Raw genomic sequence first — 20,578 nt, 5'->3', positions numbered from 1 at the left:
AATGGATATCCCTTTTTGTCATGTTTTCTTCCTTCCTTCCTTCCTTCCTTCCTTCCTTCCTTCCTTCCTTCCTTTCTCTATTGTTTTTGCCCGCCCCCATTTTCCATTTTTGTTTCTGTTATAATTACAAATTTTTAAAAAAATTAAAGACATTATCAGGTGATAATGTTTATCTCCATGCTCTGAAAACCTCCTGAATTATGTGCATCAAGCTATGACCAGGACAAACTTTTTTTTCTGCCCAGGTGTCAAACCTATCTGAAGGACAGTTTTCTCAACACTAGCAAACAATAGTAGTACACTGTTGCTATTGTACATTAGGAATAAGACTACTTACCATGTGTTTTCACAGTAACCCCAGAATAAGGAAATAGGTTCTTCTTGGACAACTCCAGTAACCAGCGAACTGTTGATTTGCACAAACCAACAATTTCCACAGCAGAACCATCTCTAAAGGAAGACAGGTACCAGCTTAAAACACAACTCCAGAGGAAGATGATAGGCTACACTTAATGTGTTTTCCATCAATATATTCAGAGTCCAAGCAAGGGTCCTCAATTCAGATCACTCCAAGAACTACTTTGATATATTTGGAGTAGGGCTGCATCAACTGGGAGAATGCCTTTTTCTCAGTATTTTGATGGGAAAGACCTCTGTCCAAAATGCTAGAGAGCCACTGCCAGTCATAATAGACTCAAGTTGGCTAGAGTGATCAATAGTCTCACATGGTATAAGGCAGCTTCCTGTGTTCTTGATGATGTACAGGCCTGATCTAAAGAACAGTAAAGGATTCATGCCATTTTAAAGTCACAAAAGTTGCTTGTGTCAGACAAAGACAGGGCTGGTTCAGACACTGGCTACATTTGCACATCACATTAAACCATGGGTAAGTGTGATGTGCACAAACTGGAATGAACCTGAGCAAGCCTCAGTCTTGCATGCTTCTCCCTCCCCTTTCTGTGCAGCTGAGAGGAGGCCTTTGGCAGTGTTTACTTTCAGTTTCCGCTAATCTTGGGTTGTCATTGTGTGGGAGCTCAGCCTCATGGCTCATAACAAACTCTGGTCAGTTTCAAAACAAGCCAACTTCAAACCATTTATGAAGCTGGCTTGTTAAACTAACCAGAGTTTGTTATAAACAACGATTCTGGGTTCAAATGCAACAATAAGCCAAGTTTAGGGAAACTGAAAGTAAACATTACCAAAGTCTAGGGATGGGAGAGAATTTCTCCCCAAAACTTCGGGGGACCGAGTGCCAACGTATTCGGCCCCCCGAAGTAGTTTCGGGGAGAAATTCTCCGCCCCCCCCGGGATGGGACTTACCTTTCACAAATGTCCCTCCCTATCACGGGCGGCGGGTCCCGGCGGCAGTTCGGCAGGTCTTCAACAGGGGCAGAGGCAGCAGCCGGTCTTTTGACCGGCTGCCGCCGCCGCCATTCCAATAAAAGTTAAAAAAAAAAAACGCCCCCGTGATAGGCTACCTGACGATTAACGTAGCCTATCACGGCTGACTTTGCAGATCTAGCCATGATAGGCTACGTAAATTGTCACATAGCCTATCACGGGGGCGTTTTTTTTTTTTTTTAACTTTGTATTTCGCGGCCAGGTGAGGCGCCTCCTCCCCGGCCTGAATTTCGGCCGGGCGAGGAGGGAAGCCTTCCCCCCCCGGCCTGAACTTCGGGGGGAGCAGCGAAGCGCCTCCCCCCCACCGCGAAGCAAGCTGCGAGACTAGGTAAGTGACTTTCGTGCACCCCTACCAAAGTCCTCCTCCCAGCTGCACATGAGAGAAGGGGAGCACATGAACACAAGGCTTGCTTGGTCTTGTTCTAGCTGTGCTAAATCATGATGTCCAGGCATGCTGTGGTAAATCATAAATCGTGATTTAAATTATAGATCATGGTTTAGCACAGGGGTGGGGAACCACTTTCATCCAAATTCAACTGACATTTAAGATGTCAAGAATGCTATAAAACCTTTATGCTGTACCTTGGTGTTGCTGGTATTCCTTTGTTACGACCTCTGTCACTGTCTCCCATCTTATCCATCCACGTACCACAATTAAAACGGTTTCCTCCATAGACAAAACCAGTTTCCATGTCCACACCTGCAGTCACATTAAAACCTACCAACGACAAAAGTAACATTATTTTCCAATAAACCACAGGAAACACACACACACACACACACACACACACGAACTTTAGACAGCACCCAAGATAATACCCTAACAGAACGAATTAGGATTTCCAGTTCAGCAGAGTTAACAATTTACAAAAGGCCCCTTAGCATAACTATGATAACTTAAATATTGGTGCACAAAGATTTAAATGTAGCATATTCACAAAGGGTCTAAGCAAGTGTAAAAATAGATCGCAAAAGTAATATTTAAAGTGGTTTAAAGAAAAAATCATTTTATTTCTATTTTCACTGTCAACTCAGAAAATAAACATAAGAGCAGCTCAGAGAGATGAGAGCCTTAAAAAAAAAATCTCAGAGGCTGGCATACCTTCATCTCTCATATTTCGATCTATCTGTGGGCCAGCATTCCTTTCTCGAAACTGTATGCCTTGCATATGTCTCTGCATGGCTTCCTGTATCACTTCATACAGTGGTTGATCCTGAATTTTGGTTGGTTCAAATATAGGAGAGGAAAAGGAGAGTGAGACAAAATCAAGGCACAACCACAGACTTGCATACTTAGAAGCATAGACAGTTTAGGACTGTGTCCATTCTAAGGTGCTTAAGAGAGATCCATGTAACACTCCTCCCAAAAGTACTTAAACTGTGTTATATGATCAGTTACAAAATTATTTTAAAAGGTTATACATTTTCTGACTATGGAGACAAGTCCCATTTATCATGTTTAAACAAATATTAATTCCCGTCAACAACAATACATATGCCTACAAGTTAAACGACAGAATATTGAACACAAAACAGGGATGTCCAGTGGTGTGGTTCTGCATTTTCATTACTTTTAATGTTTGTAGACATGTGTTGCTTTTGGATCCCATCTTACCAACAAGCAGTTCAAACTGCAGTACAAGAAGATCTCAAGAAGTCTCTGTTCTAGCCACAGTCCAGCTATGTTGAAGTCAGGGCTGGACCTCAGGGCTGAAATCCAGAGCCCTGCAGGCCCAGGGGCTCCCAAATGACCATACAGAGAGTGACAGGTGATAGGGCCTACTGGGGCTGATGCTGCTTGCTACAGCATCCTTAATTTATTCTTATTTAAAAAAATATTTTATAGTCATAAGGTGACCATCTAGCCATGTATATGGCTACAGATGCTCATTTTATTATTGTACTTTTAAAATATATTTTCATTTTCTACAACAAAATGGTGCTTATTCACAAGTAAATGGGTTTATCATCAGGGCAGCAGAAGCAAACTATCGTTTTATTCTTGCAATCATGACGGCGTTATGATTTAAGTGAATTTAAAATACGAAAGTGCACCTGCTCAAAGTATTTCTTTTTAAAATCAGGGTTTGGGGTTTTTTTGCTCTAATATATGTAGAAACTGTTGTAAACCATGGAATGTGGGTGGGTGGAGAGAAGAGAAATATTAGTTGTGTGCTTCACAACTCAAGTAACACACACGGCTGTCTAAAGCGCCCCCAACACCCACACTCCCCATCCTTAAGACCTTTAAGTCCAAGATCTAAAATTTCCTAGCTGTACCATTGCAGGCCAGGCCAAGATCTGCTTACTTTATCAGATGCAACTACATGAAATATCTTCAGACTGTTCTTTGGGCCCAAAATAGCATCAGACGCTATCTTGATCAGAGAACCATAGAGGAGGGAGGAACTACACAATATTTAGTTCAAGCTTCTTGCCAAAAATTCTCCCAGCAGCCCACAACAGATCAACTGGCCTAAATGATAGTGTACCACAGGCCCAAAACAGGTATGACAGGAAGATTCCTGTCCAGGGTAAGAATTGTGGAGAAAAATAGTCCCTTGCCATCAGGCTTACAATCTACTGCTAGACACAAGTTGCAAGACAGGGCAAGTTATAATTACCTTTTTGCCTGCTGGCTGAGGAAGAGAGTCATCTGTAGGGTACATTCTGGATACAGGATACTTGAGAATGTCAGTGCCATTTGGAACGATTTTACAGTAATCTTGTATACACTGAAGCCACCACCACACAGCATCACGGCAATTGAATCTGGCATGAGTCCCCTGGCCAAGCAAGTTGGGAATGAGGCCGTGTCTTAGGGTACCAGCAAACGCTAAAATTATGTTCCTGAAACCAAGATGGGTGAAACCAAGAGGTGGGTGAAGGAAGGTAACATAAATTCGCCCTGAGATCTTAATGATACAGGGTGGGATACAAATGTTTTAAATAAATAAAATAAATAAAAATTGCATGTTTCCGAGTTAACATTGATACTCAGCCATTAAGTTCCAGAAGATAAAAACATGTAAATAGTGACTTGAATAACCAGAATACAAGGGAGTTTTTTTTATTCTTTTACTCCAAGTGTTTATTATTCTTTAGAACAGTTCAGTTTCTATTAATTAACAATCCACAGTTGGGCAATGCAAGTTTTCCATAATTTTGTGGAATTTTGGTTGGTCCTAATAAAGGTATTGTCCAACTGTGGAATTTGGATTTCTTTCTCATGGACCAACATGGCTATGTTGTTGTTGTTTTTGAAATATGACAAAACAGTTAATCTATACTGATATGTACATATCACAAAAATAGACAAAGATCAACCTTCAAAGGCTCACACAAATGGGCATACATTTTTAGTCCAGTCTGTCCTCCAGATGTGTTAAGACTACAGCTCCCAGGATGCCCCAGGCATGTATGTATTTATCTTTACCCTCCATGTGGAAAATATTAAGAAAAATGTAAGCACATAACCATGTGTAAAGGACCAGAACCACACCACTAAAACATCAGTTATTCCTAAGCTATCCAAATGTGTATTTTTATTCCGTGCTAGTGTAACCCTATACCAATAGCTATGTCAGGCACTCACTACTGACACATGTACTTATCTTACCTCGCTTCCAAGTAACGTCCAGTAACTAACAGTAGCCCTCTCAATGCAATGAAGGTGTCCCTTCCCCAGCAGCGGAAAATGCCAGATGAAAAATGAGGTAAACCTAAACAGTGCAAGATAGAGCAAACATAACTTTGGGACTCAATGGTTCTCTGCTCTCCAAAAAATGTTCTCATCCATGTTCATGGCTGGGCCCTCCTCTCCTCCCTACCAATAACTTATTTTAAGCCCTATTAGAATGCATACATCTTTATGGAGTCAGCTTTGTTACACCACAGCTAATGAACAAAATCACCTTCCCGCACTCATCTTTTTCTATGTCTACAGCATCAAAATGGACCTTTATCACTTCACACTTCTACTTATTAACACTTTGAACCACCGGTGTTACACGCAAGACTACAGGAGCATGTTTGCACATGAGCGCCTTGCTAGGTTTGCTACATGAACACATCACAGTGGGTTCTATGCTTATTGCTGGACTGATTTCGATCCTAAACGTTTTATCTGCAACTGGCTGCAACACCAACATAAGATCACCTATGCAACACCGCACTGACGTGTTACCCAAACCATTAAGTGAATATTTGAATGGCAATTTCCTGTACTCCTGATTTGCTGTTAAGAGCAGTACATTCGAAATGAAGACTTGGACTCTTGATACCTTCAAAATTACTGATACTATCTGTTAACACAGTCCACATTTCCTGCAACCTGCAGTATCTGTGGACTAGCACAAACTGGTGGATGTACAATGGGTGGAATTACCAATGTATGTTGACAGAGGAGCAGAGCATGTGGGAATGCACTGCATGTACATCTGCCTCCCTTCATAACTGCCATATGTAAATCATCTGCCCTTATAGACTCCCTGGGAGGGTCCCATATATACAGGACTGTTAGGTTCTGTAGAGCATTTCACCCACTGCTAGAATATTAAATATATGTAGTTATCTGCTGGTGAAGCAACACTTAGGATCCTAAAAAAGCATTTGAGGGCTTGCTCAAGTTTGATTTTCTACCCAACTTTGAGGAAAGTCTTATTTTTAGACATACTTGAAGAAATCTAGGCATTTGGTTGCCAGAACGTTTATCTTCTCATTGCCTGCCGTGTGTGTGTGTGTGTGTGTGTGTGTGTGTGTATATATATATAAGTGTTTGTATATCTCAGGACCATAATAAATGAGCATCAGTACAAAGGCTGCAATCCTATACATGTTTAGACAGAAAAAACTTCTATAATTCCCAGCATGCCCTAGCCAGCATGGCTAGCTGAAGGGATGCTGGGAGTTACAGGAGTTTTTTCTGTTTAAACATGCATAAGATTGCACCTTAAACTACTAATTTTACACAGGTAGAGAATTTCTGTGGAAATTGGTTGAGTTACAGAAACTAGTTTACCCAACCACGCACCTATGGAAATCATTTTCGAAAGCACAATATATATAGTCAGATGAGGAAAGTCGAAGGGTGCCTAGAAACTAGAAATAATAGAATTCTAGTAGAATGGGACATACCATCTGAGAAAGAGCTAATGAAAGATACAAGAATAGAACTAAAAACAGTGGAACCATTGATAAAAAGCTATCAACCAGTAGTGCAGGAGGGGGTAACTTGTGGCCTCCCGGATGTTTTGACCTACAACTCCTATGAGGTGTAGCCAGTATAGTCAACCATGAGGGGGGCCAAAACATCTGGAGGGCCAGAAGTTGCCCACTCCTGCAACAGTGACACAGTAAAACTGCATAATCTAGAAACTCAGCTTGTAAACAAAAGGGTCAGAAACCTGATTAAAGAAATAACTCAAGACAGTGCACGTGTAGTGTACATGCACTTGAGACAAATGCTCAATAAACCCAGTTCCCAAAATTACTACATGCTAAAAATTTAGTTTAAAAAGTGGTCCATCTGTTGTTCTGCTTATCGTTTTGGGTGCTATCCCTTACTTCTGCATGGGAGATCAGTACAGGGCATGCATTCACAAATGAACCTAGAATCTGCTTCTAGGTTGACATGACCTTTCCCACCCAAATAGTGTTGACTAGGTTAATATTGCTCATATCTCCACCCACAAGTCTCCCAGCCTTTATAGAGCATCAGCTAGCCCACTTGTGCAGCACAAAACAGAGTCAAAATATTCAAGTTCATTTTTAAGGTAGCCTATTTCGATAAAACATAGAGTGAATTCCCAACTTACCAGCTGCTAAAGAAACACAGCACTGTTCTCTCTCTTTTGTAATTTCATTCAGCCTATAGGGAGCATCATGTATGGTAGGAGACAGAGGTGGCAAAGAAGGATATTTTCCTATCCCACACATCTGGACTGAACCCAAGGAAAGATGTTTAACAAACGTCGATCCATTCTGAACAAAGCTGTAATTAAAGCAACACTGTTTATTTCAAGCCCACAGACTTGTTCCTCTTTTCAGAATTCAAGGTAAATGTAACTTGCAGTGGTGATTTTAAATGCAAGTATTGTTGAAATCTGTGGGAACTTCTGGATCTTCTGAGGCTTGAGAATACTCAAAAAACTAGGCATACTAGGTACAGTCTATGGACAACACCACAAATCAGAAGAGTAATTCATTTTTCTGTCCTTCCTCACCAATATTTTGTTACAAGTGGCATGATGGAAAAACAGCCAATCCCCATGCCCATCACACTGCATTAAATCAGTACTAATCCAGGTCCTTGTGCAGGGCAGACAGAACAACTTGTCTCTGTGCAAGAAAAGGTTTGGTGGATAAGGGAGTTCTGATGGGATGATTCAGAAAATATGCATCTGCAACCCATCCAGGAATCCATTTTGAATTCCAAGAGCCCCAATTCCACCAAATGAACCTATGAGATTCTAGAAGGTTCTACTAGCTAAGATCTCAAGGATGCAGTAGGCATTATGCCAGTCCTCCTGCACTGATAGGCAATGTTATGTCATGTGTGATGTGCTAATTGCATAATATTTTATGCAAGACATCTTGGAGATCATTCTGGGTAGGATAGAACATAAAATACATTTCTGTGGGTAAAGAATAACTGATACTTGGACCCATAGGAAAGGAGGGCTATAGCTCAGTGACAGAGCAAATCCTTCACATGCAGAAGATCCCAGGTTTGATCCCTGTCATCTCCAGGTAGGGCTGGAAAAGATTCCTACCTGAAACCCTGGACAGCTGCTGCCAGTCAGTGTTGACAACAGTGGGCTAGATGGACCAATGGGCTGAAGCAGTATAAGACAGTTTCTTGGGAGTTCTGGTATTCCTAAAATATTCTACTGCAGCGACCACTAGAAGCTTGCAACACAGATATAGCCAAAGAAGGGATGGGATGAGTGCAAGCACGATCCTTCCCCCTCCACCCTGGCTATGTCTAAGATCTCTGTGCAATGAGTGCGAAGACGTGAGTAAGGGCTTGCAAACACATTCGGTCGAACACACTTACAAAGCTCACAGGAAGATCTTTGATGGAGCTGGGGCTGCAGGAACATTTGGAGGTGGGGCGTGCATGCTTGCACACATCCCATCCTCACTCTGGCTATACCCATGTTGCAGGCCTATGTTTGCATATGGCTAGTTTGATCACCATATACAGAACGTTAATATCACCCAACGACAACAAAAAAACACACCACTTTTCAGTGGAGATAGTTTACACATTCGGCTGAAAGTCATCAAGCAGGAAATGATGAGATATCTTGTGATTAACAGAAGTGTGTGAGTCAGTCCTAAAATAAATCAGCCACTTTATTTTACTTGAGATAGAAGACTGACGGAGGGAACCTCTTCTGAACTCAGTCAGGACTGCTGCAGTTTGGTCATAATGTATCTCCTGTGCTTCTTTAGAAAAACGGAACATTCAGAAGAGTATACCATTGTTTCTGCATGACATGCACCACCCATAACATGCACCATCTTTTCTGCAACTGTACTAAAAACATACCTAGACATCTGTTTCCAAGCCAAGTCAAGAAGTGTTGTATATGCACCAACTAATATGGCATCAAAATAACATGGAATGAGATAACGAGGAACCCGCTTCAAGTAGATAAACATTGCTTTCAGCCACTTGCCAACCTATTATTTTCAAGGAAACAAATTGTAGCACTGAATTTAAATGCGTAATTAAAACAAATTCTTGAAAATTACCATACAACAGATAAACATCTGTCTAAAAGGTAAATGTTCTCTTTGCGTTGTTTAACTTACTTCAGAGCAGGCTCCAGCACGGGAAATTAAACGATCACTCACGTAATTTATCATCCAGTCTCCAGATCTCAAATTACCACAGAAGGGATGGCCCAAATCATTCTTTGGTCGTATGTCTCCCATCACTGACATTATTCCTGAAAGTCCATAGAAACATGGTTCTGTATTACAGGTCATGAAACTATCACAAGCAGTGAATTAAGATCCCAGGAGTAAAAACAAAACTACCCATAGCCTCACCCGTCACACGTGTCAAACCTTCCTGACGTTTCCCAAAGGAAAGGCTGAGGGAAGGGGAGAAGCGTGCACAGTTGAATGCTGCTGTCCGAAGGTCCACAGGACACCTTTAAGGCAGCAGCATCCAAAGGTACACAGGACACCTTTAAGGCAGCAGCATCCAAAGCTTCACCCTATCTGCCTTTCCTGCTCTAAAGGTTCTGGTATAGCCGTATGTAATTAAGGCTCTTCTGGCGCCTTGGCCATACAGTTGCCAAACAGTCCCTAGTCTTCCTCCCAACTTTGGAGCTGGTGAGGATCCCTGCACAAGAGTTCAGTCGATCCCACCCACCTCTGCAGCTTCCATGTTGGGAAAAAGGCCGGCCACTTGTCCTGGTCACCAGAGGGCGGCACCACAACTGCCATGGCAAATGTATTATTTGCTGAAGCCTGTATTTCACTACCTTCTTTTATCCAGGAATCTAGTACTAATGCTCATTATGGAACATACAGAATAAGATTAATGTTTGACAAAAGATCTGTGACCGAAGCCAAAACAGCTGACCAGTTTATATGGCAGCCCACCAGGGGTTCAATTAACATCCTGTTTTTGCTGTCTGCTTGGGCCTGCAAAACTAAAGCGAAATAGGATGGGGCGTTATCAAGCGCCCAGTAGCCCAGACCACATGGCTGGTGGGCTGCACTCTGTAATCCAAGTGCTGCACTTGGATTTTGATAACACGCAGAGTGAATTTCCAACTGACCAGCTGCTAAAGAAACAGCAGCACTTGGATTACAGAGCAAAGGCAAACTTTTACCCACTGCTGGAGAATGTAGATCAGGAATAAGGATACACTAAATCTTTAGTTTGAAACAAATAAGCCCCTATTAATTTTTACCTTGAAGGCCTGCATACTTAAGGGGTGTCCAGTTTGGTATGTCGTAACAACCTCCACCATCCTCCTGTTCTTCAGCATCACACCGATATAATACCTGATTTAGATCCGCCAAGGTTAATTTTGATGCAATACTGAGAAAGAGCCAGAAATTGACTATGTTAAAAACATACTTTTTGTTAAATTTATTTTCAGGACTAAAATCATTTTAAAAGATGAGTACACCATGTTAAGTCTACGCTGCTATATAATAGCCGGGGCATAGTTAACAAAAGATTATCCACCTACATGTGAGAAAATAATATGATATTACTGCAATCTTTTTCTTAGGGCCAACTTCATGGTATATTAAAAGGATCTTTGAATTTGTATCTGTGAATATGTTTCTTTAAAAAAGCTGTTGAGGAGCCCCCAGCTGTATCTAGATCTGTTACAAATAGCTGGGATTACAGGGTAAGATAGACTAAGACTCCAAATCCAAATCAAATTTCTACAACACCTTTATTTAGACAGAATGCGGTTTAAGTCAGTTCATTCATACTTTTTCCATTCACTGAGATAGTTACTCATGCTGGAGCCATAGAGCCCAGGGGCTAGCCAGATCGTATTCTCAGATCCAGGAGGTATGCTGCATTTTTGCACAATGTGGAAAAACACACCTGTTGACTACGTGTCCTGGTTGTACATTAATTGAGCTCATCTTATCGTCTTTTAAAAAGATGCTAAAGATGCTCTTTCTGATGCTAAAGGACATCAGGGGTGTCCTTCCCTCAGGGGTCTTGACTACCACTTCACCGGCTGGCACCCATATGACCTTTGCCTCAGGCTCCGGGCTCATCTTGGGAAGTTTCTTTGTTCATTGTTTTCTGCCCCATAAAGTCAATTTAGCATGAGAAAATGGATCAAAGTGTAATTGACATGACATTATATGCCACACATCTCTAACTGCAGAAACTGTGGGAGGAACCCTATGCATTCTTGCATGTCTCGAACCTAATGCCATCCATTTAGAGAGAGGAACCAGACAAGAATATTCTAAACCTGACCAAGGCTAAAGATCCAAAGCAGACGGGAAAGACCAAAATTCAGTGCAAGTCAGCAGATAAGCCTGATGATATAAAGAAAGATCTGGAAAACCAAATCCACCTTCTTTAATTGGAAGTTGCATCGTTTTCAGAGATAAGCCTGGATGGGAGGACCCCTCCCCCCACATACACACACTAAAAAAATTACAAAACAAAGCATTGATTTTTTGAAAAAATTTCCAGGTATAGATAAGAGACTCACATGTATGACATAAATAATTAATTATTATTAATGATTATTAATGTATCTTTTTGTTCATTTTCCCCAGTCAGCTTTGCATGTACAGACATCTGTTTTTTTCCCAATTCTTCGGCCTTTTCCCCTTCCAGTTTATTTAGCACGTTCTGTTCAGTTACTTTTCCCTGTTCAAACTTTAGGAATCCTTTCAGCTTTCAGCAATGAAAAGGGGCCATTATATGATTTTACACAGCAGATTAGAGCTGTGGCATGGGTGGAGGAAGGGTTACATCTTCCTGCACTGTGGGCCCAACAAATATAAACCCCAACTGTTATTTGCTCTGGGGGTGGGATGGAGAGCTGTGATTGGTACCAGTTTCATTCCTGGGGCACTTTTGAGGGAGGATTTTCACTGAGGCTGCAGTGTGGGGCGGGGTTACATTTCCCCTCGATCCATGCAATGATTCCAGTTTCAATCAGGGCATCCCACAACTGCTATTTAAAGAAAACACAAACCAGACTCACACACGATGCACACACATGAAGACACATTTAACATGACATGTAGTTTGGTCCTTAGATTGAAGACAGTGCAATACTATGAAGAAGGATTAGCCAAAGAGCCGTCCTGTGCATGTCTGTTCAGAAGTCCCACTGAGGGCAATGACACTTATTCCCAGGAAAATGCAGATAGGGCTATATGCCTACGCCACTTTCATCTGCTCTGTAAGTAGTAAACCGCGCATGATAGAAACGGACAATTTACACACTTCTCAAGAGGCTATTCTGTTATTAAATCTTCCCTACTGCTTTGACCGCAGCCTGTGTTTAGAGAGAAAGAGGGGAGGAACCACATCAACCTGACCCTTGCTCCTCTATGTTCCAGGCTTTTTAGTCCTTCAAAATTAAAAAAAACTGTGTTTAGCACACTTTTAGATCTTTGTGCTGCTGCTGGCTTTTACTCTGTTTTAAATGTTTTAGGTTTTTCTATTATGTTTCATTATGGTTTTGTATTTTATGGTTTTAAGTTTTGTTTTGTGAACTGCCCAGACAGCATCAGCTGGTATTGGGCAGTATAGAAATGTAATAAATAAATAAATGTATCTCAATAAAAAGGTGTACTTACGTGGAGAAGGGTGTTTTGAGTATAGATTCTGAACCATCATCAGGAAGGCTTCCAGATTTAAAGTGAGGACTGAACTGGATGAGATGATTGCGAAGTACTCCTACAGCATCTTGTGCCTTTGGGTCAAGGCTAACTCTACAAATAGTAGCACCAAACAAAAAATGTTAATCTGATGACTCCCAACAAAAATCTTGGAGGGTAAATTGTGCAGGCAGAGCGAACATGGACCAGGGGACAGATGTGGGGAGAAAATAATTGGCACACCGACCTGGATGGGTTAAATAATCAGCTACAACTTTTACTGGTTACAGCTAAATAGATTTTGGCAGAAGCAAAAGGCAAGGATTCAACTATCAGACAGCCTGCATGCTGGCTGATGCCTCCGACCCAGCCTTATGCTTGGCACATAGGTGGGAGGAATGCAGGAGCTGTGGGCCCACCACAGTTTAAGCTCTTCTTGTGGGCCCTTCCTGTCCCTAGCTCTCCAGCCCCTGAGTTCTGGTACTGAAGAGGACGTAGGCCTGAGCCAGAATTTAAAGCCCATCATTGAACCAGAGCAAGAAGGTTCTCACTCTGGTCTGCCCAAAAGCCCCACGCCCAGGTTGCCAACCAGCGTTCTGACTGGCTCCTTGGGAACAGGTCCCAGCCTGCTGCCCCCACATGCCACAGCACCATGTAGTACAGCTGTGGCAGCCATTGCTCCCACCTCACAGTCTCCCATCTGCCTGCCTCACAAATTAGGATTCCCATAGAGGCCGGGAGCCTTTGCTTATCACTCTGTGTACGTCAGCCACCAAAAGCCTTACACAATAGACAGAAGTAATCACATTTTACCTAAAAATAATCACACTCCCTGGTGTTAGCTTTTCAAATTCTATCTCTTGAACAAATTCATTAGGGCCTTTTGTAGCGACTGAGGCTTGCTTTATGATTTTACTTTCCTTGAGCTGTCAAGACAAGAAAAATAGCTGAATTCAGTAAACCGCTTTAAACTGGTGGCTACATTTCAGGAAAATCAAATGGAAAAAAAAGACATAGCTACCTGGATGTGTTCTCGGAGTTCAACAGTATAATCTGGCAATCCATTGATTGCCTGCTCATCTTGTTTATAAGGGCCGGCATTTCTCTCAACAGTCCTAGCCTCAAGAACCACCTCTTCAATTTTGCCTATAGAGGGTATGAGACAAAAGACAGCTCTCGTACACAGCTAGCAAAACATTCATTACTATGAACAGTAAAGGAGAAGAGAATGTGTTAGCCAGCCGTACAATATGATAGCCATACTAACCTGGACCATCCATTAGTTTAGTCACACCAAAGAACTTCATTTTAAGTTTAAGGAGTGAGAAGATCATATATAGGCTGTGCCAAATGTCTGAATGTGTTTATTTATTGCTAAAATTCCAGGCCAAAGACATTTCTAACATTAAAAAGTGAAGGTCAGCATGAATTTCCCCTTATATTCCATGCCCAATTGCATATTTCAAAAGATTATGAAACCTTTCTTTTTGAGGAGGGGCACTGCTGGAAGGGTATTAAGATCAGTCCTAAGAAGTGGCAGTAGGAATATTTTAAATTAATTTTACTTAAATAAGGGGTATAAATATTGGATTATTTTGTCTTAGAATGTGCATTTGTTTTGTATTATCAAGACTGGAACTTCAAATACGACGATACCCCTCAAAGGGTGTTCATCTGGCCAGTGTGACTGATGCCCAAAATCCAACTGGTTGCAGTAGATATTAGATCTTTGTAGCTGATATAATAAACCAAATGTCTATCAGTATGACTGGTGTCTGGGTAGCATCTTATCATTTTACTCTAACCATATATCGTGTGCGTGCGCGCACGCGTGTGGACATATGTGCCCACACTCCTGAAAGAAGCTTCATGTACTGCAGAACTCCAGCAAAAAATGATGTCCTTATTAATGGAGATCACATCACCCACTTTCAGCAGTGGTGACGCAGTCCTGCTCATGCTTTAACCATGTCTCCAAGTCAGCACTTTTAGTTCTCTCTATGGAATGGGATGGCATAAAACTTTATGGGACAAAGTAATGGGCATACTAAAAGACACAGTGGCAGGGGAGGGCTAAACCTTTCCTGCTACCACCAGTATTGCCTATTTCATGGGGAATGGGAGGAGAGAGAGAGGGAATATGATGAGAGACTGTGTGATGCAGTGGTTAGAATGTCAGGCTAGGAGTGGGAGACCTAGGTTCAAATCCCCACTGAGCCATGAATATGACTGGGTGATCTTGGGCCAGTTGGTATCTCTCAGAGTTGAGAGGATAAGAAGGGTAAGGAGCAACTTAACAAGCTGCCTTTCTGGGCAGAAAAGTGGGATATAAATTTTATTATTATTGTCATTCCCATCATCAAGACTAAAATCCTGCTCAAGATGATAATTTTACCTGGAATACACATCTGGGGAACTTCTTGGCTATAGAAGGACGTCTTGGGATTTCTGAAAGCTGTTCGGGAAACAGCTACAACAGACTGGTGTGTGTTAGGACAATGCCTTGTCACAGCCACGATATCCTCATCAACTTGATCTACGTACACCTACAGATGCATTTTTTTGAATAAACAAATATAAATGTTTATTATTCAAACTATACTTTAGTTCACATGACGAAGCACCACGTCAATTCTTGTCCAGGGCGTGCGAAGGCAGGCTTCACGATTTTCAGAAGCCCTAGACTCCTTTAATCAGCAAGGGGTAGACGTGATGGGATGCTCAAACTGAAGGAGTACTCCAAAGTCATCTGACTTGGACAAGTAGGCTAAGCCACATGCCCAGTACCCTACTGGACTGTCAATATTCAAATGTAGCATCTGTTTCCTTTAACCAAGAGCCATAACAAGCTTAGTTAAGACTAAGACACCAGCAAAAGATGACATGGTGCCTTTAGTTGAAGGATTTACACAACTTCCTCAGTTCCCCTCATTCTCCGCCCACCCTGTGGTCCCCTCAGGGCCATGGCAACCGCTTCATCTTGCTGCTGTCTGGAGTTGAGCCAGTTCTTGCCTGATTAAAACCTTTAGCTCCCAGCTCTTGATGCAATCTGTTAATAGCCAGCCTTCCTGCTATAATTCCAGTTTTGAAATTAACTCCCCCAGGGGTCGAAGGTGTTGCCACTGGATTCCACTTGGGATAGAATCGCTCTTCATTGACCACAGAAATCTGCAAACAAATGGAAAAGTAGCAATTCATTGTTTTTCTATGCTCAAAGAAATTCCACACGCTTCTTCTTAAATGGTGGTATACATTTTCCAATATTACAGTAGTAGTACTTATTTAAAACATTCATATATTGCTTTTTATCAGTGATGAAAAGGCAGTTTACAAACAAGTAGAACAATAAATACACTCAAAGCAACTGGCAGATAGAAGTGCAATTAAAAATCAGACAGTTAAAGATACATAAGATGGTAAAAATGTTTTGAAATGCTTGGGTCAATAAAAGGGTTTTGCCTGTGACACAGTACAGTTGGTGCCAGGCACACCTTCCTGGGGAGGCCACGCCATAGCTCGGGTATCACTCTGATGGAGGTGGTTTTTGGGGAAGGGCCATCAGCCAATGACCTTAGTGTGAGGACAGGTTGGCATGTGAAACAAGTGCTTGGACCAGCACTTTCAGGTGGGCCCGGAAGTGAGCAGGCAGCCTGTAAAGTTCTTTTAGGGTTGATGAGACTGCTGCATTTTGCACTAACTGACGCTTCTGAACCATTTTCAGAGGCAGCCCAACATGTAACATATTGTGGTAATCCAGACGAACATAAGAAGAGCCATACTGAATCAGACCAAAGGCTTATCTAGTCCAGAATTCTGTTCCCATAGTTGCAATTCAGATGCACAAATAGGAAATAAGTGCAGCAGCACCCTCCTTTTCATGTTCTCCAGAAACTGGTGTAAAGAGGCACACTGGAGGTAATGGGGCTGTTCACACAACATGCTAACCCACACTCAGTAGTTGAGTGTGGGTTGTTTTGAACCGTGGGTTGTTTGTTGAACTGTGGGTTAGCGTGTTATCTGAATGCAGCCAGGGTAGCTTCTTACCATGCAGTGTGGCTTATTTCCTTTAACAAGCCACCTGGAGAACCCATTGTTTGTTGTTGAGTTGTTCAGAGTGGTTAACAAGCCACACTACATGGTTAACAAGCCACCCTGGCTGCGTTCAAACAAGATGATAACCCACCCTTTGGAAAACTAGTTACATTCAGACAACACACTAAGCCACAGTTCAACAAAAAACCCATGGTTCAAAACAACCCACACTCAACCACTGAGTGTGGGTTAGTTAGCGTGCTGTGTGAACAGCCCCAATATATAACCACCATGATTAATAGCTACTGATAGCACTATCCTACAGAGCATGAATAACCAGACTCTCCCTGCCAACATGTTTGAGAAGCATATTACTACAACACATACCTGATGTGGGACTAGTTCATCATACCCTCTAGTGCTTCCTGTAGCACAGCAGGCCATGGAAACAATTGTTGAGCTGGGAAGGGCATCATAAGCAGATCGATGCTAGCAATAAGAAAGGTGGGAGAGAATTCAGTCAAGTCCATTGGCCTGGTTTTCTATACATGTAAAAAACAAAAACAATTTTTGTGTTTTGATACCTTGTGTGAGTGAAAAGGCACTTCTGCTCACACAAGGCAGACTCTCCAAATTCCAATGAATACCTCCACCTGCTGTAGCCACTATCCCAGCCTTTCCTGAGGATCTCTTCACCTTCAGGCAAGGCTTTCTGGGTACCACAGGAGGAGGCAGTGGAGAGGAGGGACAGAAAATCTCCACTGCATGAATAGATTTCCACTCATGTAAGATTGGATGCAACCCACTATACCGCATGGAGAAAATACTGAAGTGGTGTACTTGATGCTCTTGGCCACAGGCTAAGCCACATGCCTAGTACCCTACTGGACTGTCAATATTCAAATGTAGCATCTGTTTCCTTTAACCAAGAGCCATAACAAGCTTAGTTAAGACTAAGACACCAGCAAAAGATGACATGGTGCCTTTAGTTGAAGGATTTACACAACTTCCTCAGTTCCCCTCATTCTTCGCCCACCCTGTGGTCCCCTCAGGGCCATGGCAACTGCCTCATCTTGCTGCTGTCTGGAGTTAAGTCAGTTCTTGCCTGATTAAAACCTTTAGCTCCCAGCTCTTGATGCAATCTGTTAATAGCCAGCCTTCCTACTATAATTCCAGTTTTGAATACCCACAATATATATACTTTTACTGACACTGAAGGCTGATTTACACTGCAGTCTGGCATACAGGTTATATATGTGCCTGGGAGTGAGACTATGGCTCTCAACTTGCATACTCCCCTCATCACCCACAAAATAAGCAATTAGATATGTACGTGTATACACCCGAGCATGAGTGTGCCCTGGCCACACAGTCTGCAAAAAAACATTACAGGGTGGATTACGAAAGGAAGTAGACCTCATGATACGTCCTATTTATACGAGAAGTGGGAGGGCCCGGGAAACTAGGCCTATTTCTTATGAAATAGTAGACACTGCAAACCTGTGTCTGTATGGTACAGCACTTCAGACCGCAGACAGCAACTCATGTGATTAGATGTCCTCCGTATAAGAAAGCCTTCTGCACATAGGAAAACTCGAAGGTTAGGGAGGAGATTAGGTTAGAACCCTTCTCCCTGAATGGCAAGTTTTGTAATAGTACGGGGAAGCATTCAACCACGAGAGTCCCCACCTGCAGCCTGAAGTTGAAGAGCCAAGACAGAGGTCTGCAGTCTCATCCACTGCTTGGGAGAACTTGCCCTAACTGCACGTAAAACGCACCTGCGCAAAGTTTGTGCGAACTGATCCTGAAACTGTCAAATACGTCAGTCGTAAGCAAATCCAACCTATGAACCGTATTACCTACATAAACACTCAAAACGACTATCTATACTGGCTTCATACAGCATTATGGTTTTGTTATAGAATTTTGTATATAGCCTTGTAAGGGCAAAAGGTGATTTAGAAATCTTTTAATTACTTAATTAATACCCATTATTCTCTCAGTGTACTTCCCTCACTCTTTTCAAGAAGGACATAAACGGCACATGGTGATTCTGCAGAATTTATAGTAACTAAAAACTCACAGGAGGCCACGTATTGCAACTCATTAGAATCTAGACTGAATCACTAAGGCTACAATCCTCCGTTACAAAATTCCCTGGGAGTAAACTCTGTTTAATTCAATAGGGCTTACTTCTGAGCAGACATGCATAGGATTGTTTCAGAAAGGTCACTGTTAGCTACTCTAAAATTATTTCTCTTACTATATTTAACATTTTAATTGCAGGAAACAATAATTCATATGTTTTGAGTTTCACTTGCATATGACAAAAACATCATTATTGCCTGCAGCTAAAATGAATACAGTTAAATCCCATGCACCTTAAAGTAGTATTATATGCCTATAATTAATGTGCCAAAATATGTAATGAAATCGTCGTTGTTTAATATTTATAAGAGTGCCAACACTACTTCAGTTAGCTGCTAAACCTGTACTTGAACATATAACCAGCTACTTCGCTTACCTGAATTGGACATTCATTATCATGTGTAATGTCCATGAAGAGTGCATGTGCAATAGCAGGAGTTAAAGGCCTCAAACGTGGCTGAACAAAAGACCCAACCGGCTCTCCTCCAAAGCGATAAACTAACCTTCCTTCTTCGTGACTGTTGTATGCGCTCATTGCCTCTACAGAATAAAAAACTTACATGAGCATTTATACCAAAAGTGTAGAACCTCAGGCCTAGGGGCCATATCTGGCCCTCGGGGAGTCCCAATCCAGCTCTCTGAGGTTCCCCAGGAGGCCACGCCTACTTTCCCCAGCCCCTCCTTCCCCCAGCCTCAAGTCATTGGGTGGATTCCTGGCTTTTGTACAGTTTTTTCCCCCATTCTAAAGAGTTGAAATGCCTCTCTTAAGGTTTAGTTAGAGCTTTAAGCTAAAGCATGCTGGTATTTTTGTTTTTTTTTGGCCCTGCCCCTTTTGCCTTTGTCCTCTCCCACCTCTAGAATATGGCCCTGATGAAGAATCAGTCATCACACACCTGGTGAGATTGTGGGACTGATAAAGTCTACAACATGCTTTAGTATTCACTCCAGCCACTGAACTTTGCTGATAGCTACAGCCATGGGGACCAATATTCCAAGAAAAACAATTGCATAGAGGCCCAACTTGACTCAAGCTGGTATGATATAGAGACCTCTGTCTTGCCACCCTCATGACATAGAGAACCCAACACTCAAGCCAGTCGATTCTGGGTTTACCTATTTTCTGACTCCACAATCTTATCCCTGGATTGAATGAAAAAAATGGGTTGCAAGGGCAGGGAAATCCCACATACAAATAAACATGGTATCTCTCAGTTTGGGTGCTACTTTTCTGGGCACCGAAAGGGTGGTGGAATAGGACAGGGATGCACCTGAGCCCTGGGTTTGCATCTCCTTATACCAGAAAAGCAGCAAATGAACAGGCCCAATGTCTCATAGTATACTACTGGACTACGGAGGAAATTACTGGGTGTTCTTTGCCAGTGGATAAAATGGAGAGGAGGAGGACCATGAAAACCACTTTATGTTTCACGCAAGAGGAAAAAAGGTGGGATATAAATGTAATAATAAATAAGATTTAAAAACATAAAATTATTCTACAACAGAATACAGGACCTAAGTCGGATTTAGAATTAGTGATCAGTTTCTTTACTGCGGCTAAAATATGTATTGCAAGTTACTGGAAGAAAGTACCCCTTATTTCAGATTGGCATTTAAAAGTCTGGGGTATTATGGTAACATCTAAATTAATCTAAAT

General features: G+C 42.0%; 1 protein-coding gene across 1 annotated transcript in view; it reads right to left on the bottom strand.

The window, feature by feature from the left end:
• AGL (amylo-alpha-1,6-glucosidase and 4-alpha-glucanotransferase) overlaps nt 1-20,578 on the bottom strand; it is a 58,614-nt gene that overhangs the window by 16,954 nt on the left and 21,082 nt on the right. Inside the window, exons 14-29 of the mRNA XM_084851894.1 lie at nt 19,301-19,464; nt 17,164-17,265; nt 15,757-15,912; nt 15,140-15,290; nt 13,766-13,890; nt 13,558-13,670; nt 12,724-12,858; nt 10,338-10,468; nt 9,223-9,359; nt 8,957-9,090; nt 7,218-7,393; nt 5,021-5,123; nt 4,026-4,251; nt 2,504-2,615; nt 1,984-2,119; nt 338-450 (exon numbers count right to left, since the gene is read on the bottom strand). Coding sequence (XP_084708020.1) covers nt 338-450; nt 1,984-2,119; nt 2,504-2,615; nt 4,026-4,251; nt 5,021-5,123; nt 7,218-7,393; nt 8,957-9,090; nt 9,223-9,359; nt 10,338-10,468; nt 12,724-12,858; nt 13,558-13,670; nt 13,766-13,890; nt 15,140-15,290; nt 15,757-15,912; nt 17,164-17,265; nt 19,301-19,464 — 2,214 coding nt within the window. The remainder of the gene's footprint in view (nt 1-337; nt 451-1,983; nt 2,120-2,503; nt 2,616-4,025; nt 4,252-5,020; nt 5,124-7,217; nt 7,394-8,956; nt 9,091-9,222; nt 9,360-10,337; nt 10,469-12,723; nt 12,859-13,557; nt 13,671-13,765; nt 13,891-15,139; nt 15,291-15,756; nt 15,913-17,163; nt 17,266-19,300; nt 19,465-20,578) is intronic.

Source organism: Heloderma suspectum, chromosome 4, assembly GCF_057233095.1.
Source record: "Heloderma suspectum isolate Gila_16-S chromosome 4, 16-S_ref, whole genome shotgun sequence".
NCBI classification, from domain to species: Eukaryota; Metazoa; Chordata; class Lepidosauria; order Squamata; family Helodermatidae; genus Heloderma; species Heloderma suspectum.
The sequence above is the reverse complement of the archived record's forward strand: the minus strand, read 5'-3'. Positions and strand labels throughout refer to the sequence as shown.